The sequence below is a fragment of the Electrona antarctica genome, assembly GCF_951216825.1.
Source record: "Electrona antarctica genome assembly, chromosome: 12".
NCBI classification, from domain to species: Eukaryota; Metazoa; Chordata; class Actinopteri; order Myctophiformes; family Myctophidae; genus Electrona; species Electrona antarctica.
Window position 1 is genome coordinate 25,813,647 of NC_136793.1, and position 26,687 is coordinate 25,840,333.

At 41.7% G+C, this 26,687-nt stretch overlaps 1 protein-coding gene across 1 annotated transcript in view; it reads right to left on the bottom strand.

Annotated features, from left to right (window-relative positions):
- Window positions 1-26,687, bottom strand: part of ipo11 (importin 11) — a 217,581-nt gene that overhangs the window by 90,599 nt on the left and 100,295 nt on the right. Inside the window, exon 22 of the mRNA XM_079517126.1 lies at window positions 23,121-23,197. Coding sequence (XP_079373252.1) covers window positions 23,121-23,197 — 77 coding nt within the window. The remainder of the gene's footprint in view (window positions 1-23,120; window positions 23,198-26,687) is intronic.

The following is a 26,687-nucleotide window of genomic DNA, read 5'->3' on the forward strand; positions in this document are numbered from 1 at the left end:
CAGGCCTAAATGAACCACCCAAACTGCTCTATTGAAGAATGCACATGCCTAAATGAACCACCCAAACTGCTCTATTGAAGAATGCACAGGCCTAAATGAACCACCCAAACTGCTCTATTGAAGAATGCACAGGCCTAAATGAACCACCCAAACTGCTCTATTTGGCCCTTCAGCTGATGAAGAATGCACAGGCCTAAATTAACCACCCAAACTGCTCTATTTGGCCCTTCAGCTGATGAAGAATGCACAGGCCTAAATTAACCACCCAAACTGCTCTATTGAAGAATGCACAGGCCTAAATGAACCACCCAAACTGCTCTATTGAAGAATGCACAGGCCTAAATGAACCACCCAAACTGCTCTATTTGGCCCTTCAGCTGATGAAGAATGCACAGGCCTAAATTAACCACCCAAACTGCTCTATTGAAGAATGCACAGGCCTAAATGAACCACCCAAACTGCTCTATTGAAGAATGCACAGGCCTAAATGAACCACCCAAACTGCTCTATTGAAGAATGCACAGGCCTAAATGAACCACCCAAACTGCTCTATTTGGCCCTTCAGCTGATGAAGAATGCACAGGCCTAAATTAACCACCCAAACTGCTCTATTTGGCCCTTCAGCTGATGAAGAATGCACAGGCCTAAATTAACCACCCAAACTGCTCTATTGAAGAATGCACAGGCCTAAATGAACCACCCAAACCTGCTCTATTTGGCCCTTCAGCTGATGAAGAATGCACAGGCCTAAATGAACCACCCAAACTGCTCTATTGAAGAATGCACAGGCCTAAATGAACCACCCAAACTGCTCTATTTGGCCCTTCAGCTGATGAAGAATGCACAGGCCTAAATGAACCACCCAAACTGCTCTATTTGGCCCTTCAGCTGATGAAGAATGCACAGGCCTAAATTAACCACCCAAACTGCTCTATTTGGCCCTTCAGCTGATGAAGAATGCACAGGCCTAAATTAACCACCCAAACTGCTCTATTTGGCCCTTCAGCTGATGAATGAACAGGCCTAAATTAACCACCCAAACTGCTCTATTTGGCCCTTCCTTGCAACACAGCAGAGGGAGAAAGACAAAGAAAAAAAACAGATTTAGTCAAGACGACAAAGAGGCAAAACAAATAAATAATGCATTATTTCCAAAAAAAAAAAAAAGGGAAAACAACAGCATTGCCGAGTAATACAAGGTACACAATAAAACAGTGTCAAAAGGCCACAGTAGAAAAAACAAGTCTTCAATAAATATTTAAAGCCCTCTAGTGAGTGAGCAGAGCAAATATGAAGGGCTGTTCCAGAGTCTAGGGTAAGCTGCTGCAAAGGCCCGGTCAACCCTGGTCTTATATCTTGTTTTGTGCACGATCAAGAGCTACTGCCGCTTGTAGTTGAGTTTTCTTCGACGGGTGGCTGGCATCTCCCTTAGAGATAGGGTGAGAAGTTTAGTCACACGAGAGAGACTCGGAGTAGAACCGCTGCTCCTTCGCCTGGAAAGGAGTCAGCTGAGGTGGTTCGGGCATCTGGTTAGGATGCCTCTCGGGCGCCTCCCTAGGGAGGTCCTCGACGCACGTCCCACTGGAAGGAGACCCCGGGGCAGACCAAGGCGCAGTTGGAGGAAACGCATCGACTCACTGGCCTTGGAACGTCTCGGAATCCCCCAGGAGGAAGTCACTAATGTTGCTCTGGAGAGGGAAGTCTGGAGCACTCTGGTGGAGCTGTTGCCCCCGCGACCAGACTACGGATAAGCGGTTGAAGATGGATGGATGGAAGAGCTACTGGTCATCTGACCTCAGAGCTCTGGCTGGCATGTATGACTTTATGAGCACTGTTAAATACGGGGGGCAGCCTGTTTTGGGCTTTACAATTTAGGCATTTAGCAGACGCTCTTAAACCAGAGCGATTTACAGTAAGCAAGAACAAAGAACATGGTAATACATCAAATACATAAAAATAGTCATCATGAATCATACTTAAGCTAAGAACCTAACAGTGGAATATCTATATAATGAAACCATGCGTATACACTATAGAGTGCTATGTCTACATAAATGCTTTTTAAGTTACATAAATTGAGCCTATGCATACGCCTGTAGGTCGTCAAGGCTAGGGCAAGTGCTACGGCAAATGCTATGGGCTAACATGGAGTCTGAAGAGGTGGGATTTCAGACTACGGCTAAAGATTGGTGAGTCTGCAGTTCTGATTGCTATGGAAAGTGCATTCCATAGTTTTGGCGCCAGAAGGGAGAAGCGTTTTGGACGTGTGGAGTGTTGTCCCAGCGTTTTTAGTGTAGGTACTTCCAGCCTCGGCAGAGTTCTAAAGAACATGCACATCATGACCTCCCCTGTTGGGAACCTTTTGCACCTTTAAAGTAGCTATATAATAAGCAAAATGTTTGTTTTTTGTTTCTTTTTTATATTCAGACAGGCAGCAATGAGTAAAACTCATCTTTTTAGAGGACTGCTGAATAAATCTGGGTCAGAATCAAAGCACTACAAGCTGCAACGCTTGTTTCGTTTTTATGGTACAGCCTTCCTCTGTGGGATTATTCTGCTGCACAGCCAGATTCATTTTGCAGTAACTCAAGGCTGTATAGACGCATTTCCAGACAACGTCACACTGATAAGAACTAGTTGCAGGTCGGGAAGGGAACCGCTCATTAGATGCAATGTAAAAGTGGTCACAGCACTGAAGTGAAAAATGCATTCCATCAAACTGTCAGATGGCGTTTTCCTCCCAGTGTAAATGGTAAAATGGTAAATGGTGCATTTATATAGCGCCTTTATCCCAGGCACTTTACATAGATTGTGCATTACATTCACCCATTCATACACCGATTGCGGCGGAAGCCATGCAATGTACCAACCAGCACATCGGGAGCAATTTGGGGTTCAGTGTCTTGCTCAAGGACACTTCGACATGTAGACAGGAGGAGCCAGGATTCGAACTGCCGACCCATGGATCATTGGACGACCTGCTCTACCTCCTCAGCCACAGTCGCCCAGTGTGGAAGAAGAAGGTGGTTTATAATGGCTGTTTACTCAGCTGTTTACTCAGACTCTTCTTGAAATATATACCTTGGATTATGTTGTGTCAACTTGTGTGTGTAAACAATTAGTGAGTCTCAAAGCAGTTGTCCCCCAAACCCCACCTCCAGTCGCAGAGGGAGCGTTCCCTTCAATCAAGGCATAAGAGTCTGCCTAATCGCGCAGCTGTATCCCCTCAAACCTAATTTATGGTCCACCGTGCGAAGGTGTTACGCACAGAGAACTGCCGAGTATAGCAGACCTCCAAAGCTCACAACGCTCACATCCACAATGCAATGTGAGCTTGAATGTCAGCTGCTCTTCCCATTCCCCATAGACGTTTCAAAAAGTATTTATTTAAAGACCGTTAAGCCTCGGACAAAGTCAACTCGGATGGTGACAAATCATGACAATAAACACAATTCTTTGGGCCGAACAAATAATTAGAAAGAAGAAAAACAACAAATAAAGTGTTGTACCCTGCCCTTTTTTTTCTTCTTTCTAATTACACCATCCGAGTTGGCTTTGTCCAAGGCTTAAAAGGTCTTAGTTTAAATACTTTCTGAAACGAAAAATGAATGTAAAATCCTCCACCGGGCCGCTTGTCGGGGGCGGGACTGCGACGCTCTATACCGTTGCGGTGTGAAGTACAGTTGGGTGCCACCGATATTGTCCCTTATCATTTGACCCATTTAGGCCTGACCTCAAAATTTTAAAAAAATCCTTCTAAATCCTCCAATTTTCTGAAATAAATATTCTCACGATTTTTCAAAAATAGCAGACCTACAAGCTCGTAGCGCGCCACTCGGTGGCATGCTATGAGCTTGTAGATCTGCTATTTTTCAATAGCTAAATTATAACATAATGTTTAAAACACCAAAAGGGGTTCCCGCCCAAAATGGGTTAACTGTGCTTTTGCGCAGATCACGCAAACCTCAGCAAAAAGAAAAGGACAATATCGATGGCCTCCAACTGTACATGTCTCTCTAGGAGCATCTCACCAGCCAACACAAGAGGAGGTTGAAGAAACCAGCGCTGCCCAAAACAACAGGTTTGGGGATCTGTTGGGAATTGATTACATGAAACCGGCAACCGGCGTCTCAAAGTCTGAGTGTGCAAGTATGCATGTCCAAGGAAGTAGGCTTTGACCAAACCCATACTACTTGCTCAAGATAAGTTCTCACCAAACATTTGTCAAACTCTGTTGTAAAGCAGCAGTCTCCAATATTAGGCAGGGGTCAACACTCAGTGGTGATTGTAATATTAGAGGTGGGTCCCAGCTGACCGAACTGGCTCAAGGAGGTGTGATTTATGTTAATGCTGCAATACAATTTCTCGATCTGCTGGCCACAGCCAGGTAATGAAGATAATGAATGCCAGACATCTGCTATATGCCCTGCTACATAATGTATGCCAGGAGCCCATTAGTCAGCACATCAGTCTGCATGAATATTCAACACTACACTGACACAGAGCTGCATCGCAACATAACAGAGATGAAGGCAGACAAAGCACGTTGAGTTTGTGTGAAAATGGCATTTTGAGTGAGTGAGTGAGTGAGTGAGTGAGGGCTGTCATGATTTGCACATTAAGTTGTTGATTAATTGTCACATAAATACATGCGATTATTAATTATTAATTGTGTTCTTGGCATTGGCAATTGGAAATATACCAAGAAATATACCAAGAAATTAAGTGTGTGTGTGTGTGTGTGTGTGTGTGTGTGTGTGTGTGTGTGTGTGTGTGTGTGTGTGTGTGTGTGCGTGCGCGCGTGCGCGTGCGTGCGTGTGAGTGCATGTGATTGGCTAAAGTGCAGAGTTCAAGAACAGACAATTAATGATAGATTTGTTTCTTGTGCAGTACAATTAAATATTAAATTAATTCATGTAATGATTATTATTACATGGGAAGTGCATAATTATAAGTAATTGCACCATACAATAGTTACCTACTATAGCATCAGATTTCCCTGAGCAGGCACACAAAAACACAACCAAAGGTGAAATAAAATCCAGAAGTGGGAGATAAAATAATCAACTAGAATCCTTACTAGATAGTGAACTAGATACTGGTAGTATAGACAAGACAATGGTGCTATCTGTGAATGTGCATCGAATTTTCAGTGGTGGCAATCTTGTTTCCGCATTCATGCCTGATTGGAAACTACAATTCAAGGCAAAGTCTTTGCGGTATTCTTTGCAGGGGAAGCATGTCCATCTCTGTTAACCCCCGTATCTGTGTGATAATGAATGATGATCATATGTTATTATTCTGCCTTTCATTGCCATTTCCTCATTCGTTCTCCTCTTTTATTTCAACAGATTAAGTTACAGCCGGATTGGTAGCCTGTAGATGGATGCTATTCATAATTCTCATCACCAAATGCCTAGGCTCAAATGCTTACAATCATTTATTTTTTTCTCGTTCAATTTCTATTGATTTTTATATAAGGTACTGTCAAAACAAATGATTCAATTTATGTAAAGAACTATTTATACCGTTATACAAATCCTTGGTGAGATCACATCTTGAATTTGCAAGCTCAGTCTGGTGCCCTTACAAAATCAAATACATAGAGAAAATAGAGAAGGTTCAGAGAAGGGCTACTAAATTAATACCAGGGTTGAAATAAATGTCATATGATGAAAGGTTAAGACACTTACAGTTAGTGTACAGGAGGCACAGAGGAGATATGATCGAGGTCTATAAACCTGTTCACCAGATATATGACTTTTTACAGCCGAGCCTGTTGTCCATTTCTGGGACAACAGGTATGAGTTCAGAGGGAATTCCCTTAAACTCTTACCACTAAACTGTCATTCAGAAAAGAGAAAGAATTTCTTTACATTTAGAGCTGTCAGAGCATGGAATAAGCTTCCGGAGGAAGTGGTCCAGGCTCCTTCAGTCAACACTTTGAACCCTCTTATGGCCCTTGATGCTATTGACGTAATGAATAAAAAAATCCCCCACTATCCTTGACGTAATTGTTTTATTCCCTATTCCCTATAATAATGTAACATAATGTAGCAACTTTTGGCTAGTTTGGCTAACGGCCGATGTGATCTACCTAAAACCGTCCGAAATCCTCGAGTGCATGCTCTCGCACGCACGCACGCACGTGGTCTTTATGTGCATAGCTGCGTAATATGTGATATTCGGGGCTTGATTAGAGCTTACCCAGATTAGAGCTTAGATATTAAAATAAACGATGATCGCTTAGCATCCAGGACAGATGACTGTGTAACACAGTGCAGAAAGCTAGCAGATGTTGTGATCCGTTTAACCGGAAATGACATCGCCAGATTCGCTCTATTCAGTCAAAATCTGTATAATTTTTAAGTTACCGCCACCATCAGGACTGGGTCTCTAATAGGGTTGGGATTCCGACATTGCGGATCCGGAGCCGGTTCCATCGTTTTTTTATTAACGGTTCCCCAAACGGTTATCATCAGTCGTCATTTAGCTCCGCTGTGTCTGTGCATGCATGCAAGCAGAGCCTGGGATGACGTCACCCCACCTACATGAGTGAGTGGGGTCGGGGAGGATATGCCCACTGTTCTGTGCATTCAGTGACCGGTCACCGCCGCGGAGCGAGTGGGACAGTATGTCGAAGAGATCTCCAAAGTGTGGTTAACAGAGAGGGAAATTACTCTGAGGTTGAGCACGCAAAGTGCAATAAATGCGATGCTATAGTTCCCTGCAAAGGTTGTTGCAACTTGTACCAGTTTCACCACGTCCACATTGAAACATCTCAAAATCAATATGCCTACACGAGTCCACAACTCACGAGAATAATCTAGGCACATCGCGTTTGAGAGCCATGCGGAAAGCCGTGCCCACACTCCCTGCAGCTCCACCACAGCCGGCGGGGGACGAGGATGATGCAAGGCTGGTTCACTTTCCACAGGCTAGTAACGTAATAGAAAATAAAAACTACTAACGTCTACAGAGCTACAGAACTTGAGAGAAATGATAAATAGTGTAAAGCTGTGGAGAGACACGTGTGTATGTAGCTTATAGGCTTACTGCAAGTGTGTTCACCAAGCTAAGAACACTGGTTAAGAGGCAGAGAATGGCTGAGTTTTTTTACATTCGAATTTAACGCTTAATCCATAACTAATCCTTGTCAACTCAGCTCAAAATGTTCATTTTTCATGCTGATAGACCCTTGTCACAAAGCTGTAGTGTACACTCTACCCCTTTAAACATCAAAGTCCTCGACAGTCCAATCATTAATGATATATTAGGCTATCACAAGAATGGGGCCCCAATAATGACTGAAACAACCCCTGTATGCCCGTTTTCAATCCTATTCCCAAGAGATTCTGGCTGAGGCAGTCTCGAGTCTTTGGTATGGGATAAATGTGTATTCTAAGTGCAAAGTAGGTGGGTTCTGGCAATAGAAAGTGTTTATTAAAGCCTGGATTGACCTTTTAAGTGTGTGGGTGCAGAATTCGTGCCTTTCATCAGAGGATAAATAACTTCAAAATGTGTTTACAGACTAATTTTGCATTCGTAGCAGAGAACTGACAGTATACATTGGGACTGATAGAACTGGGGCTTTTATTCCACACCTTCCTATTGTCACTCGCTTTCAGTCTCTCCAGTCTGAGGACGGAGAAGTCTTAAGGGCCTTGCAAACGGGGAGCGAGGAACGCACACGTTGTTGCCTGGATCAACGACAGGTCTGCTACAGGTCTGCTCAAGAGGGGTGCGACAACGCAAGCGTAAAAAAAAGCTAAACCGAATCCACCGAATCCAGGTCTGGTGAGTCGCGGGCGTGTGCACAAAACGAGCACGCACGCAACAAATTCACGGGACCGCACTCACGTAAATACGCTGGTGTTGTCCCACCACGACTTCTCCGAGCAAAAACGCAGGTCTCATTGAAAATAAACTATAGGCGCGTTTTATCGTTTTAAAGGGCCTTTAAATGCCTGAATTGTAAAGTTCCGTTTTATTATTAAATTAAAGTATCCCCAATAGCTTACAAGTATTAACTAGGTACTGTAGCTGAATGATGGTTCACATCTGGGGTTCCCAAACCAGGTGTGAGCGGCTGTGAACTGGCTGGGTCTTTCAGCTGGCTGAGTACATCAGCTCAAGATAGATTTCGATATGGCAGGCAGAGTGCTGTAAAGTTAGAAGTAGGAATGTCACGATTATAGGCCTAATTATGACAGGCCTAGTTAGAAGTTGCACATTTCACTGAATATGTCATGAGAAGGAGAGTAATGTAAATTCCAATAATAACAACCAGTTGTAGTCTTCCACATACTGTAGGTTTCCATTGATGTCCAATGCTGGCGGAGGTATAATGTATAGGTGAAATATTTGAATCTGCTGCAATGTGTGTCGTCTTGCTCACTTACATAGCCTCCAAACTTGATATGGCACTTTGCTTACCATGTCAGTCATTACCATGTAGGGCAGGGGTTCTCAACGTTTTTGGCTAGGGACCCCCGGAAATGCTTTGGCCATGTCTCGCGACCCCTGCCCCGCCCCCCTCCCCACCACCAATACAAGCTAAAATAACCTTAATAATAGAGAAAACCAGATATACTCATTAAGGAAAGTTTATGCATGCACCACACACTATGTAAACTATGTAAACTATTATTATTATTATTTTATTTTTTTATAATTTGGGGAACCCCCCAAAATAATTTGGCAACCCCCCCGAGGGGTCGCGACCCACGGGTTGAGAACCACTGATGTAGGACACCATAAAGTCCCCTGGACTTTTATGTGTTATCCTTTTAGCCTTATTGTCTGACTGTACCTTGTGCTGTTTACATTTCTGACTGATAAAGTATTCAATCAATCAAAAACAATGACTGTTTAGTCAAAAAATCAATTACGTTTGACAGGTACCCTGACATGTTCCATGGCCAGGACTAAGAAATAAATAACATTATGTGAAACCACTCTAACATGAGTCTCATGTGTGTTACTAAAGGGTGGCGGTGGGTCAGGGGTAGAGTGGCTGAGATGGAAACCACAAGGTTGCCAGTTCGAACCCGGGCTCCCCCAGAGTTAGTGTCGAAGTGTCCTTGAGCAAGACACTGAACCCTGAACTGCTCTTGATGTGCTGGTTGGTGCCTTGCATGGTTTCCGCCGTCCTCTGTGTATGAATGGGTGAATGTAATGCACAATCTATGTAAAGCGCCTTGGATAAAGGTGCTAGATAAATATATAAATGCAACAAATTTACTAATGAACATAACTGAATATGAATGAGTAAAGCACTGAAGGACGGACGGTATAGGGCTTGAAAAGTTCTACACAGACAGGCTTTGGAGTCAAACTTTAAATGCAAATGAAATGCCAGTCCTCTCAGTGAGTCCACCTCCTATGAGGCGCGCCACAAATGACCTGGAGCGACAGGCGATCACAATCTTCTGTCTACATCTAGTCGGTATGGAACCTGGCGATATCCACAGCAGCCAGGAGGGGGTTTCCGCAGGCCAATGGAAGACTTCACGGGGAAAACGCAAAGGACACCGCTCAAGGTGTAGCTACGAGCTTCTTCCCCTGCAGGCCAAGACGGGAAACCATCCCAGATCAGGGACTTTATACAGAGATGTGAAGACATCTGAGGTGGAAGGTTGACATTCAACCATACTTCAAAGCAAAGACCCCTGCGGGAGAATGCTCTTTCCAGGTGTGATGCTAAAAGAGAAGGTGTATAGAGTATCTGGCACCTGTATGACTAAAATGCATTGAAGAAAGAGAACTTTAATATGTTCATGTTTCACCAAAATGCTGCTTTCTCTGGCAAGAAAAGAGAAAGTCACGTGATAAGTCTATTACAGCCAAACATGGTGGCTGATGAACAGCAACATGGCTGCATCTCTAGGTAGTGTAGTAATGTGTGTTATTACAGGGGTTCTCAACCTTTTTGGCTCAGGACCCCCGGAAATGCTTTTGCCATGTCTCACGACCCACGTCCCGCCCACCTCCAATACAAATTGATCACTAGAGAAAATGCATCATAAATAAATACTGAAACCAAATAAAATCATTAAGGAAAGTTCATGCATGTACTATGTGTACTATGTAAACTCTTAATTTCCATTTTCCAGCCATTCAGTTGCAATTAATAATTTTATTTTATTTTTGAAAATAATCTGGGGACCGCCCCAAAATAATTTGATGACGCCCCAAGGGGTTGCGACCGCCAGGTTGAGAACCCCTGTGTTATTAGATAATAATTTCAGGAAGCTGGCTAAATGAACCAAACACTAAAACAATAACAGTCACACTATTTCTTTATTTTATTTTTTACCAGCGATGTCTCAGGTCAGTGTAGATTTTGACAGCTAATTTTGATTGCGACCATAGGTTGCAGTTTACTATGAAAACCTGTCAGTCAGTCCGTCCGCCTGTCCGTCACGCCTCGTGACACGCTCCATATATGGCCAATACAGAATTAATTCAATATGTTGATCTGACCACATCAAAACCTGTACACTCAAGACACTGCCACCGCTGCCACCGTTAGATCTCCATAGATGGAGCTGACCTGTTCTGACATTCCATATGTTGATCTAACCTCATCAAACCCTGTACACTTCAGACACGCTCCATATATGGCCAGTACAGAATTCATTCCATATGTTGATCTGACCCCCCATGCCAAAGTGCCAGTGCTCACCCAGCAGTCTGCCGTCACCCAGGCGGACGCGTGCACGCTTCTCGCCCTCAGGGCGTCTTACTGGTTTAGTTTTAGTCACATTTTAGTCATCTGAAATGTTTTAGTGTTAGTCTAGTTTTAGTTGACTAAATATACCGTTAATTTAGTCGACTAAAATGTATCTTAGCGGGCCGTGATAGCGTCATAATGCTTGATTTAACAAAAATAGATCTACAAGCTCTTTTCGGAACGTGATAGAAACAAACATAACACGACTTCTTCTCCACTCGTCCATCCCTAACATTATAAGTCTAGTTTTTATTTGTTGACGGAATTGTCAATAGATTTAGTCTTAGTTTTAGTCATAAAACTGTGTGTGTGTGTGTACACATAAGGCAAAAGGTACTGTTATCCTTATGGATATCCTCTAGGCCAGAGTATGCTCAAGTGAGCAAAATACACACGTGATAAGGATGGGGCTGAGTGCAAGGTTTGATGGAAGATTTAACGGTTCAATGTGAAAGATGCATACGTCTATTAGGCTTAGTCACTTCCTTCGGTGTCAAAGGCAGATAATGTGCAGCATGCATTAGCATGAGACCATTATTATTCTGCCCCACAAGGCAGAAGGCCCTTATCTCCGACTGTAAAATGTAATTATGTGTCCGGAGTATGGGGAGAGGCGGAGTAAGCCAACCGGGAATATGAAGGCATACGTGTTATATATCGAAACATTTCCTTTATCTATATTGACGACCGGCAAATTAGTGCATAGTGAGGAATAGCCCTTCATACTGCATTCCACATTATCGATTGGGTGTAGCTGGCAGCCTGGCAGGTAAGGATCATCTCACACAGAGACATGCAGAGAGAGTGAGAGACGTGTGCACACATGCATGTAAACCATAGTGCCATGACAGCATAGTGCATCAAGCACTATGCTATAATGTTATTAAAACACAGTTGGGATTCCCAAAGCTCTCAGAGAGGACATGGCAATAAGAGTATGGATTGAGATGGATTGAGAAAACTCAAACCAAATCTGCGTGTGTCAAACTGGTCAGGTACTACAAATACTGGTACTACTTGGCCTCACCCCCAGAACCCACCTCACCCCTGCCCATTTTGATAGGCTGGAATGGCTTATGGTTTACGACAGAGTACAGCATCTTGCAATGGGTCTGGTCTACAATATTCAAAATACTTTAAAACCGCCCTCAAAGTGCACCTACGGACGGCTGCAATTCGAAACTGGCCGGAATAAAAATCTGAGTCCCCCCCCCACCCTTTTCCCCATACTGTACATGTTTTCCCTTTTTTACTTTCTTTATATGATGATTTCCTGTTTTTTTTCATAGAAGTGTATATTTGTACGTCTTTAAATGTTTTAATAAATTGAAAATGGTGGACTTGTATTGAAATGCACCCATTCTACAGTGTGAAATAAACAATTCAATCAATCAATGTAATTGATTGATTGTAATTGTACAATGAAATTGCACAGGGTACAGCGAAGGCTTGTGTGTAGAAAATGCTACAAAATGCTTGTAAAACCAAAAACATTACTTAATTTGTTTATTTGGAAGGGACAGTGCCAAGGACGGCCAAGGACGCCTGCATTCGAACCAGTTTTTAACATACCATAATAGAGTTGTTCAGACATTATTTGTATTTTAACGTGAGTTCCTCGTTTGAATGGAAACGTCAAAGTGATTTCTTGATGTCCTTGTATAAATGGAAGCATTGGAAGTTGTCAGGTTGTCAGTTGTAACTCGCTCTGTTAATGGTCACTGCATACATGATGTAAATACACTGGATTAGCAAGGATGAGAATAGTCATCCGTAGTCCCCAACATATACTGTAACAATGCAGGCAACGACAACATTCATTATAAGAGAAAACACAAGACACGAGTCATTCTTTACAATCAACTTTAAAATATGTTTAAAAACGTTCCAGCTAATGCTTCACTGACAGAGGAAATGGTTAAGGTTTATCCCCCAGGGAGCATCAATGTCCTGAGCAAGTTTCATAGCAATCCACCATTAGATTTCGGTGGATATTTTGACACCTCGATTAGCAAAAGCGTGTTGTGGTCACATAAATCAGTAGTTTTCATCATGCAATCTATCCATTAGATTTCGAAACAGCATGTATGAGAAGAGTTGATATTTTGGCTTGAGGGTAAGCCTAGAGGAACAGTCATGGTAACTCAGGAGGGTAAGCCTAGAGGAACGGTCATGGTAACTCAGGAGGGTAAGCCTAGAGGAACGGTCATGGTAACTCAGGAGGGTAAGCCTAGAGGAACGGTCATGGTAACTTGAGGGTAAGCCTAGAGGAACGGTCATGGTAACTTGAGGGTAAGCCTAGAGGAACGGTCATGGTAACTACAAATGTTTTAGGTTCTGATGAATATTTTAGCCTCATATATATACTATTATTTGAGACACATCTAACTAAGAGGCAGTTTTAAGTTGGGGCTTGTGAAATCCCAACCGATTGTAAACTAAAAGATAACATCTGTTAGTTCCTCTTTAGAAGTCCTGTTCTCGAGTCATAGAACTTTAGATAGCTCTATTTAGGCGCTTTATGACTCCAAGAAACAACCTGGGGTGTCTTTCTATATGGGGTGAAACCTAGGCCTTCTGTTGTAGAACAGTGGGTGGTAAGCTGTAAATTCCTCACACAGTTGAAAATGGCTACTATCTTTAAAACTAGGTCCCGTGTAAGCTGACACTCCCTTTGTCAAAATTGGGTCCCAGGTAAACATATGTTTCTCTAAATAGGCCCTGCAGTATTCTAATCATTAACAGACCATTGGGCCCTGTAGTATTTAATCATTAACAAACCATTCAGTAAGTTTCAGTTTAATTATAAATATATTAACTAGTCGTTTGTTTCCTGCCATTTAGTAAGTTTCAGTTTAATTATAAATACATCAACTAGTCATTTGTTTCCTGTCACTTAGTTCCATATTTAGTTTGTATTAAGGTTTGAATCATAATGATAGTTGAAGACAGACATTGCATAGTTACTTTCATTTTCTTTGTAACTGTGTATCCTATTTTGAATTAGTCTTAAAGCAAGACTCAGTTAATATGTGCCTTACTGTTTAATTACTAAAAGTTTTGTCTTGGATTACGAATTCAATAAAATGTAATCTCTTGTGTGGGTTGACATAAGTCTGGTTGGATCCGCCCTCAACACCGGGACATCCTCTGTCTCAAGCTGTTTTCATTGGCTGAGCACAGAGGAGGAGTTCTGTGTGCAGGATCAGGGAGGCGGATCTAGCAACACTTATAAACCCTAACACACAGGGGAATAACTTTTGTGCTCACTCGTACCAAGCTGATTTGAATTTGCGCGGGCGGTGACTCCAAGCGTGGGCCATTGTCCCCGAAATTGCCTTGTATGCTGCCTTGTATCTCTTTCAATAAAACTTTGATACAAACATTAAGACGAAGAAAACTCTCCGGTTTGGATTCCTTGACACCGCCGACACCACTGCAAACTGCACAGAACCGTTATTAAATATACTTCAGTTCAACATCCGGGGGAGCATGAATGTGCTCAGGATGTTTCATGAAATTCATGGAGTGCAACAGTTTGATTATAATATGTACTGTGAGCAACTGGAACAGTTTGATTATAATATGTACTGTGAGCAACTGGAACAGTTTGATTATAATATGTACTGTGAGCAGTTGTCCTATATTTAGGGGGAATTAAGCTGTTGAACAGATCAAAATCACCATCCTTAGTGCTAGACCTACTGTAGGTCAAGACCGATATATTGATTTGGTCTATATTGGCCACTACTTTTTGGACGACATTGGACACCTACTCAAACGTTTGGCAAAAACAATCTACAGCTCACTACAGAAATTGGTGGCCTAGCGCACTCTCCAATATCGGGATCAGTCTGGCTGTAATCACCATGATGATGCCTTTAAAATCTTTGTCTGCTTCCCGTCTCATTCCTGCACCACTATTATCGTTACCTACTTGGTAAGCTGTGCACATAGCGATATCCTTTGCCATGTATATGCAGGGCTCGACGCTTAGCATTTTTCCAAGTAGCACGTGTGCGACTAAGTTGAAAAATCTAGTAGCACACAAATTATTTTAGGAGCACGATGAAAAGTTATCAAATAATGTGTTTTTGAGGGGCGCTAGCCCCTCCTATATACAGCTGTAGTCCCCACACGTCTCAATATCTTGACAATGAAAGGAGAAATTAGGTCAAAATTCCGCTAAATATGACGTAAATTAAACATCAAAACATTAAACGCCATTGACATTGAAAGGACAATGTATGTCATATGTAAACGAGCAAATCAGCTAACCAATCACAGGCAACAGGCATTCTGATTGGCCAATATGAGATGATTCATGATGATGTATGATGATAAGAGCGCCCCTCACTTCACACAGGTGTGATTTTTCTTTAATACAGTGATATGAGGTAGGGGGCGGGCAATATGAAAAATCTTTCAGAAATGATCACAATATTGATATTCATCTGGATTTGTTTGTTTTTATATAATCTATATAATCAATTTGTTTTTATGCTGATAGTCTATTAGTTTTTTATGCAAATAGATAGAGGGATAGATGGATAGATAGATGGATAATCAATTCATTTTATGTTGCTCATGTATGGACAGACAGACTTTCTATCCGTTTTTATCCTGCTGTTCTATCGTGTGAGATTCGGTGCAGGGCGCAGGCTACTCGATGGTACTATTAGTATTGTAACATTCTCCTTGGCTTTGACTGCTTCAGTTCAGACCATCGTACATAGGCTATACACCTCGGCGTGGTGGAAGGAGGTAGTGGGGGGATCTTTGCCTTTTTTTCGTCGCTCGTTATGCAGGCTACTGACTAATATGTACCCAGCCAAGTCGGTCATTCGTATTATCATTTGCGCTGCGCACACGATTTTGTAAGCGAGGTGCTGAGCGATGGTTGTTTTGGTAGAATCCGTGCACACGTGCACTCTTTGCGTGCACGGCCGCACGCTGTTTCACCCACGTTTGGTTAAAAGTTATAGAGTGATGTTTGAACATTAAACTTTCCAAATAACTTTAGTATTCAACGTGTCGGGGTCCTAGCAACTCCTTCTGTGCTATCATGCTATCCTGCTGCGTTCGCTCCGCTGCTGACAGGGAAGAGAAGTACTGAACAGCAACACATGGAGGGGCGGGGCGGTGGGAGCAAAAGGGACAGATCTTCAAATGAACGCCGCATTGAGTCTCGACACGTTGTTAGCTTGTAGATCTGCTCTTTTTGGCGAACGACACCGCCGTACTATATAAATATAAATGTAGGTATAGAACCGCGACTATAGACTGTGCACTTGCTGTAGAGCCTTGTCTTTATCACGATTGAACGGTCAAATTCCGTAGTCGCACGGGTGCTACAAAGTGAATTTGACAACTCGCACGGTGATATTTTAACTCGCAAATGCGAGTACCTAGTCGCACTGTCGAGCCCTGTGTATATGAATATCAATACAAATATAGAAATATAGATTTATGCTTGTGAGTTCATGGTAGGCTCCACAGAGCACCAGGCCCTGCACTGGACATGACATTTATCAACTCAACAATGTATGTGTGAGAACACGATAACACTGCCACAGATATTGGAACTAAACACACGTCTTCCCATAAAAAATGCCCAGTTCAGGTTGCTTCAATAGCCTTATTCAGTTAAACCTACACATACTTTTATACAGTTCCAACTGACAGATTATTACAGTAAGACAAATGTTCAGGAACGTCTGCAGAATTCTCTGTACAGCAAGGTGTGTTTATATCCATTTACAACCAGTCACAATTTGATATCCACTCTTATCCACTTTTTTTCTAGAACATAACTTGAAAAGGAAGAGGCAGTCCTGCCAAATACATTTGTGGAATTCATTTAACTTCAGGCAAGACATGATCCCAAAAAGGAAAACATCAGTCATCATATTTTGATCAAATAGTTGATCTAATAAAACTGATGATGAAGTCACACCCAATGAATCATTTAATGCTGTGGCCAACGCTGCAAAGTGTGCCATGTCAGAAAGCATTACCACAAGAAAGCAGGTTTCACTGACTGTGATACAGTAACTGCTTTTGAACTACCTCTGGCTTGCTGGGGAAACGGCATAGAATTGTATCCATTTACCCCCACGACTTTCTGGTCATGATATGTGATAAGGTTGACAATGCCTGCCCTGCCCTGCACTAACTAGACAGTAGTAAATCTAGTGTAATAAATGGAGACACAATATTAACTCTCAGGTCGAACTATGTTTCCTTAAATGCTTCAAGCTAATTGGAAGCTGTGCACGAGTTTAGCATATATAAAAAGTGTACGTTAAAAAAAATAAACGTTTCCCAGTCATACTGTACAATGTATTCCTTCAATAAAACACATCCGAAGGCATGTTCAATACAAATGTTCACTCAGCTTTACTAACAACTTCAAATCAATGAAGGAGGGGTTCACTCCGTTTAGAGTTTGCTGTTGCTGCTCTTTCAAAGTATTGGATGAGTAATCAAGTCTTGAGACAATGGAGTATATTATTAAAAATCTCCATGGAATTTGCTGAAGTGGCAAACAATGCCAACCTGCCTGGTAGTAATGCTGAAAAAGCAGAAAACTCTAACCATGCTACGTATCTAGTTAGATATCTGAAACTCTAACCATGCTACCTATCTAGTTAGATATCTGGAACAAGCACTGCCACTAGCTCTAACCATGCTACGTATCTAGTTAGATATCTGGAACAAGCACTGACACTAGCTGCAGCAAATGCAGATCTGTGCACAAATTGAGGAGCCAGAAATGATTTACTTTATCCAAAACTGAAGCATGGAAGTTCACATAAGCAGGGGTGTGTGTGTGTGTGTGTGTGTGTGTGTGTGTGGGGGGGTTACAGTGAGTAAACTCTTACTCAGTACCTTTTGCCTTATGTGCACACGCGCGCACACGCACGCGCACACACGCACGCGCACGCACGCACACTTCTTGTGACAAAACAAAGACCCAATCCCAAGGTACTTGGAAAGTACTTTCAACTAGGGTTGTAATACAGTAATCCAATGTGTTTTAATGTTCTTCTGAAACCATTCTTTGTATTGCTTGACGAACGTTTTCATGAATCTTTGTTTAAATCTACTTGTTTTTCCACTCTCTTAACTGTTCACTAAAACACTGGCCACATTCAGTGCAAAGAAAACTATTTAGTACCTAGGATACTAGGTATCAAAAGTAATGTCTGTCTGGCCCGGATCATTGGCCTTGCGGTCCGGGCACCAAGGCCCATAAGTAGACAGCAGACCGTGGGTTCGAATCCCGTTCCTGACGGTCCTTGCTGCATGTCGCTCTAGCCCATCTCTATTCTCTACTATAAATAAAGGCAGAAAAGGTCTGTCTAAACAACATCTGAATAACATTATTAGCATTTGTATGATCATTCATAAGAATATGCACAGTATATCTACAGTAAATAGATTACCATATGTGAATTAGTAACCACCATAATGATAATACTTCAATACCATAATGAAGCTGCTGAAACTTAGCATGGGAAAGATTCTAATTTGAGAATTTACAGCTCAAGTTTAGCAGTGATGGAGCTGGGCTGTGTATCAGCCGGACCACGGACCAGGCCACACACCTGGCAGACAGCAACACCAGAACCCAGCCTGGCTCACTCTCAATGGCTCCACATCCATTCATTTATCTTCCTAGACAGAGAAAATGTGCCAGCAGAAACCAGTGATGAAAACCAACAGAGGATAATGACCCTAGTGCTGAGAAAGAAGACCAAGGCAAATGTGACAGACTAGAAAAACATATACATACAATGAGTCTTCTATTTAATTTTAATTATATATGTATGTAAATGAATGCATATGTAGAAGCTCATGTATTTATTTATAGCTCAAGCTGTTCTGTTCGTATTCATGTTCGCAGGAAAACTGTAAGGGGAGCGTGTGCTTTAATTTTGAGGCTAATTTGTTCTGACCGGCGACTGTGTTTAACTAATTCTCTGCAACGAATGCAGTGTTGAATTTCCCCTATAGCTTCTGCGTTCAAGGCCTAAATTGCAATCTGCACAATATATTGTGCTGCCTTTATGCATACAAGAAATATGCAATGCAATGAGATCCATGTAAAGACCACAATATACAGGCATATTAATTATTTACATACACAGCTTTGAAAATAATGTACATAAATATCTAATGTGTATAATGAAAATCCTAATGAATCCTATCACCAGCATGGAAGAAATGAAAAGCAACAGAAGCATGCAGACTGAAAACATGAACACTGACTCATGAGAACAAGATGATTTTAGAGTCAGACCAATTACTCAGAACCAAAACCAGTACTTGCATCTGTTCACTATTGTACAGTGTACGTAACTCGGAGCACAGATTCCCACCAGGTCAGGAACGTTTGGAGAAAATATATAGGAGTAATATAGCCTAAAATGTTTATTATTATAAAAAATGTGCCTCCTGGTGGCGCTATAATAGGGCAATGTTAAAAGGGTGGAATTAATTGTTTCTCAATGTAGTGGAAATGTGCGTGCAAGGTTTCACAGCAATCAGACGCTGCGTTCATGATTTAAGGCATTTTGCTCAAAATGGTCCACACCTGCAAACTTTAGCTGTCAATCTTAGCCAAAACACATATCACACAGATCCGTCTTGATCACATGACTATAAACATAAATATATATAAAGATACATTTTTAATTCGGCCTCCTGGTCACGGAATTAAAGGCAAGGGAGACGTTTTCCCTTTTCCTTAGAGGCCAAGGAAAAACGTGTGTGCATCCAAAGTTTTACACAGATAGTTAAAGTCAGTTATAGTTAAAAACACGAATCGGACTGTTATAGCGCCACCATAAGGCTGATTTGAAACATTTTAATTGGCATTTCTTCCTCAGCCTAGTGGAACCAATCCTGCAAACTTTGGAAGGCAATCTTAGCCAATCGGCATGGAATATGGACAATCGAACATGACTACAGGTGAAGCTATGGTTAGCTGTGCACGGACAAACGGACGGACGGGTTTGGGATTCTGCATTTTCCTCGCAAATATGTGACATTAATTTGACCACAGCTGGGCAGTGAAGATAAACTTCAAGCAAGCCAATATTATGCCTTTAAGACATTCACTAACGGAATGCTCAAGTTAGCTAGCACATGAAGGGGTGTGAATCCATTTTCAATTTTCTTTGCATCACTAGACCTGTCAAAGCCTTCAGAAAGAAAGTGTACATGTACACACCTCCAGGGAGGCAGTAAGTTAAAAAGGCTTGAGAGAAAATAATGGTAAAAAGAGAAGGAAATGCTCTTTCTGGTCTATAATCAGACTGAACAGGGTGGCTTTAAGGGTCACACAGCAGGGACCTGTGCATGCTGCCAGGTACTGTGTGATAGTTATTAACGTGCTGGGCTGAGGTTGTATGTACAGTACTGAGTGTGCTGTAAATGTGGATTCTGTGTTCATGTATTCACACATCATCACAGCTCCCCCAGGGAACGCTTTCTTGTTACTAGAACACCCAGCAGGGGATTTTCAGAGATAATGTAGACTCGAGACAAATTGCTTACGTATATTGACCATAATACAATTCCAATAAACTTGCACATCTGCCGAGCCATATTTTGATCCATCTTTCCTCTCATCCTCATCTTTCTATCTAGGACCTGCATGTCTTCATTAGGTCTCTCATCTTCCCATCCATCCACAAAGCCACACACTACTTTCATTTCAGTTCCTTTACTCCTCAAAGCTGCACCAAATCAATATTGCTCCTCCCTGCACGGAGGGCATTCTACACACAATTTTACACACACTTTATCTACATGCTACAGCCAGTGCAGCATCCTCAGGGGCCTATAATAAATCACCTACAGTAGCTGGATCCGTTCAATCAGCCACCAGTGGCTACAGGCTACAGACCCAGGGCGGTATAGCCCTGCAGCATATAGACTATTACAAAGCTACTGTGAGCTATGCAGGCGCCAAGAGCCAGAGGGAATACAAATACCCATTATGTATGCTGCACGAGTGCACGTGATAGTAAGCAACTAAGCATACACACAAGCTTGGTCGTTGCGTTTTGTTCCACAAATTATACGCAATAATGATGTGGTTCAACCTCCATAAACCTCAATTCAGTTTGACAGTCATTCTTTTGTCCTGTCCTGTCGTACTACTGTGTCCATCTACTCTGGTCACACTACCTGCTGCCATTAACAAAGTAACTCTATTATGTCCAGAGATATATGTTCCTCCAGGGTAATCAAATCTTTCTGCCTTGGGAATGTTAATGAAGAGTCTATTAGTGCTCCTGAGCCAGCCAGGGCCCTAAAAGGCTTGCAATTACTGTGATGGAATGGATGTAAACAGATTATATTCCATATTCTGATTACTGAAGGTTCTGCCCGATATGGGCTAAAGTCATAGAAACTGAAGTTAAAGGACAACTTTCGTTTTTTTCAACCAAGGTTCATGTTTTAGGTTGTTATTAGATAAAGTAAAAGATGAGTGTTTATAGTTTTTCATTTGCTGCTTTCTTTTGTTTTAGCAATTTTAGCCATTTTTGACAGGGGGGCGGGGGCATTCGAACATGGTCCTAAATATGTTTGTTTTTTTAACAAAAAAATATGGTGATTTATTTTTGTATTATTTACTATAGACCCCAAGAAGTTATATCTGGCCACAAAAGATGACGGGATCTATTGAATTTGACAAACTGACATATTGAGTCTACGACACACAGTATGGCATCCCCCCTAGTACCTCTACTGTACCTTCACATTCAGTTGATCCTGTGAACTTTTTGTGGCCAAATTTCCTGGGGTCCAGTAGGACTATAGTGAATTTGAATAAAGAAATCGCCATAACATTTTGTAAAAAAGGACATATTTAGCCCCATGTTCGAATGACCCTGCCCCCCTAAGAAAAATAGCTAAAATCGCTAAAACGAAAGAAAGCAGCAAATGAAAAATAAATCTACACTCACCTTTTACTTTGTCTAATAACACCCTAAAACCTGAACCTTGGTTGAAAAAAACTAAAGTTGTCCAGCATATGATTATGTAATTGAAGATTTGCACATACTGTGTTCACGCAGTGTACTAAATGATGCTTGTACAAAAGTACATACTGTACTTACACACAGATGTGCACGCACGTGTGCATTTATATTTATTTTTTTCCATTGGAGCAGTCAGTGTACTGTGTATAGATTTTGTCCTATTATTCAACTTTTTTACTTTGTTTCTTATTTATGCTTACTATTTTGTAACTGAAAAACATTGGGAGCTGGTAAGGAAAATAATTTCCCCCACCCCTTTACACCTATAAACTTGGAAGTTGAAAACATGCACTGTACATACTGTATATGCACACACACACACACACACACACACACACACACACACACACACACACACACACACACACACACACACACACACACACACACACACACACACACACACACACACACACACACACACACACACACACACACACACACACACACACACACACACACACACACACACACACACACACACACTTGCAGGCAGGCCAATAGGCGGCAGGCCACCAGGAAAGGTCCGGGCGTGCTGCCATTCTGCCAGTGCCATGATAATTTCACTGTACCTCAGTGAGTGACAAATAAACCCTCTACAAAAGGGTTGTGTAGTTGTCTGTTGGTTTGTATCATTTATGTTGTTCTGTAAAAGTGGTGGTATTAGGGCTTGTTTGTTTGTGTGTGCCTCGACGGAGCGGGCGGTACCAAATGTCCTCTCTCACACACACACACACGCACGCACACACACACACACACACACACACACACACACACACACACACACACACACACACACACACACACACACACACACACACACACACACACACACACACACACACACACACACACACACACACACACACACACACACACACACACACACACACACACACACACACACACACACACACACACACACACACACACTTGCAGGCAGGCCAATAGGCGGCAGGCCACCAGGAAAGGTCCGGGCGTGCTGCCATTCTGCCAGTGCCATGATAATTTCACTGTACCTCAGTGAGTGACAAATAAACCCTCTACAAAAGGGTTGTGTAGTTGTCTGTTGGTTTGTATCATTTATGTTGTTCTGTAAAAGTGGTGGTATTAGGGCTTGTTTGTTTGTGTGTGCCTCGACGGAGCGGGCGGTACCAAATGTCCTCTCTCACACACACACACACACGCACACACACACACACACACACACAGTTTAAGTGTAAAGAAAGTGAGTGTAATAATGGTGCCAAATGGACCCATCATTTTACAGTGCACAATGAAAATCCCATACATACAGTACCTTACTAAGAAACCTCATGTGAGCTTACCTAGCAATGCTGCCATATTCTGGAAAATTCTGAGAAGTTCTGGGGTGATGGCTGGGCTGTTCTCCAATGTCACCAACCTAAAAGAGGTGAGAGGAGGGAGAGAAGGAACAGATAAGGTGGGGGCTGATTGTGTAATAAAAGTATTATCTTTATCTAGTAGCCTGACTGATTATCAATTTAGCAGATATATCAGCCATTATATGACTAAATTGAAAACGTCAGCAATGTTTTCCAATGGATATTAAAACATTTATCAAATAGATTTAAATATGTTCTACTTTAGTTTTTTGTTTTCCCCACAAAATAACGGTTAAACATCTGTTATCGGTGGTGTAGATAGAAAGACCAAATTCTGCCATTGGCAGAATGTAAGAGTGCAAAAGAAAGCAGGGGTACAGATTACCCGAGTAAGAGAAGCTAAAACAAACTGAAAAATCGCAGGAAAAAGTGGGATTAAAGACGAGGGAAAGATGGCGGTTAATAAAGAGACAGTATGACCTGTTATAGACGCCATCTAAGTCAATTACAATGTCATCACATTTTCCCCAAGGTCACCTCTCACATAGCCTTGGAAACCAATGAATCTACATGACATCATGGTGACTAAATGACACTTTATGAGAGCTCTCCACAGAGGTGAAATTAGTTCTTTATTCTAAGCATATGGGAATGGGCCGACAAATGAATTACATGGACAATAAATTGCACAATATATCTGTGCAAAAGAGGACGTGCCCTATGCCGTAAAAACATCGCAGTGGACGGCAAAGGCTGGATCTGAGATCGATACTCTCGGACAGACTAGACATGAATGTTGGCGGGGCCATTACGATCATGATATCTTATTAATTTTTAAATTAATTGGCCACCAGAACTGTGCACAAAGTTGTGCACGCAGAAATGTGTAATAGAGGTTTCAACATGTAAACGATCATGACAATGATTCAAAATAATTGTGATAATGGTAATTCATGTGGGACAAACTCAGAGAATGAAAAAAAAGAGAAAGAGGCAGGAATATAAAAGTAAAATGACAGAGGCAAAGCGAGAGAAAATGACAAATCAAAGGACTCTAAAAACAGTAAAAAATTAAATAAAATAGGTTGTGACCATTCATCAGAGAGAATGAGCAGAAACAAAAGCAGTGTAACTTGGATAAAGGCGCTATATAAATGCACGATTTACCATTTAACTTTATGCTACTACAGAACAAAAACAGAGCACTGACTTATTACTCTTTAAATCCCTCTAGGGGAGAGGAGAGATAAAGTGGAGACAGAACAGAGATGACAGAGAGGAACTGAAGGTCACAATAGTTTATCTAAGCAAGGAATTACACGGCTTGGTTGAATGTTTGATTCTGAACGGTCAATCACTGAATTCATTGGTCTGTTTTGATCTTTTGCCCTATCCAACATTGCAGACATGTAAACAAAAACACAATGCAATTTGCAGTGAAACAATACATTGAGGCGACCACGTTGCACTGAGACGCACCTGGCATAAATTAATGGACTACTTTCATTACTGTAAGCAATTCAATCTGTTTAAAATTAATCAAATTGTTTTGTTATTACTTTTGGGACATTGCATTCAATTCTTTATTATGTAATAAAGCGTGTACTAAGCAGGATATTCAATGGGGAACAGGCCATTATTGGGCAATAAACCCCTCCAGGGTTATAAAAAGCCCTCCACTTCGTGACAGGGGTCTAATCACCCTGTCAGGGTTTATTTCTCAATAATGTTATTCTCCTCATTGATTATCTCTTGCATATTAAATGTGTTACATGCAGAAGCAAACCGCTGGCACAAGACCGCACAGCCTGTGTGAGTGTTAGTGAATGAGTGAGTGTGCGTACAGTACATACATGTGTGCGCACATGCATTTATGGGATTCCTTATATCATTGGATGTAAAGTCAAGCATCTGAGGGTGTATTGAAATTATATGTCAACTGATAAAAAGGCAGCAGAAGCTTCTGGTCTGTGTTGTTGTGTGCTTGTATGTGTGTGAGAGAATTGTGTGTGCCTTCATCTCCGCATTGACAGCCTGAAGGTCCCATATGTCAGGTTAGTGGACCGTGTTTCTGTAAGAACATCAATCAATATTTCATATTCTGAAGTGATAAATTCCCCCTTTGGAACTAAGTGCTTGTATAAAACAAACATTAATGACGGATGAATGCACCGTCTATCCATTTTGCATGATGTTTAAGTAACCAATGTTCCAGGCAGTGATGTATTGCCGCATGCTTGCTTTAATAATGACCAATGGGGAATTTCATTGTGAACAAGAAGAAGATGGATGGAAAAGTATAAAGGAAAAACAAACAAACACGGATCTGACAAAACTGGAAATTGCAAAACAGCAGGCAAAGATACAATGATAGGGAAGGATGCTGTAAGGGAAGTGTGTGTAGTGTTAGGCACCTGCATGCACTGCAGTGCAAGGGGGTGGAGAGCACTAAGTGCTTGATAAACTGCTGCCTTGGGTAGTGTGACAGAGAAAACTGCCGGACATGGTTGCTAGTTGCTACATGCCACATCACTCTTTTCCGTTAGAATTTGTATGTAGTTATACATTGTGTGTGTGTGTGTGTGTGTGTGTGTGTGTGTGTGTGTGTGTGTGTGTGTGTGTGTGTGTGTGTGTGTGTGTGTGTGTGTGTGTGTGTGTGTGTGTGTGTGTGTGTGTGTGTGTTAAGGCTGTACCTTAGCCCTTTTTTTAGGACTCGAACTTCGGCAGGAATTTTCGAGCGAACATCCGGACCATTTATTTCTAATTAATTTAAAAAAAAATAACCTTTGAGATATCCGTCTCTATCAGAGCGCAGCGCGTCTCCCCTGCTCTTTATCAATCTCTCTCGTCTCTCCCAACACACACACACACACACACACACACACCACACACACACACCGTCAAGTGGCTCCGCGAAAACAGCTGATCTGCAAGCTCATGTGAGCTTGCTGGCAGGCAGCTAAAACAGCGTATATTGCTCTTTATTTGTCCCACCTGTGTATTCTCAGAAGCTCATTGAAGTGCTTAACAATGATCAGAGTTCCCTGCTTTTTGTGATGTGATGCTAGAGAGCATATGCTAATATATCATGGCTAAGAACGGTTCCCCCTGTCAGCGATCATGCTGGTGTGTGTGTGTGTGTGTGTGTGTGTGTGTGAGAGACACGCGTCAGATATTCCATTCAATGGAACTCTTTTGTTCTCACAGAACAAGGTGAGAAAGGTCAATCAACTCAGCTGCAGGCCAATCACCAAATTAAGAGATGCACGGGAGAACTAGGAGATATTTCTTAAAAAAATCATAACTTCTGACAGCAATGCACTAGAAACTTACTTTTTATTTTACATGCTCATATCGCATTCTCGCCGAGATATATTTTCGAGTTAATAAAAAAAGTTAATAAAAAAAGTTAATAAAAAAATAATGTTTTTTATTTAATAAAAAAATAAAAATAAAAAAAACGAATGGTTCAAGCCCATTAATTAAGATTCGAGTGCCAACCCTAACGAGCGAACATTCGAACCTTGAATGTTTGGGGACAGCCTTAGT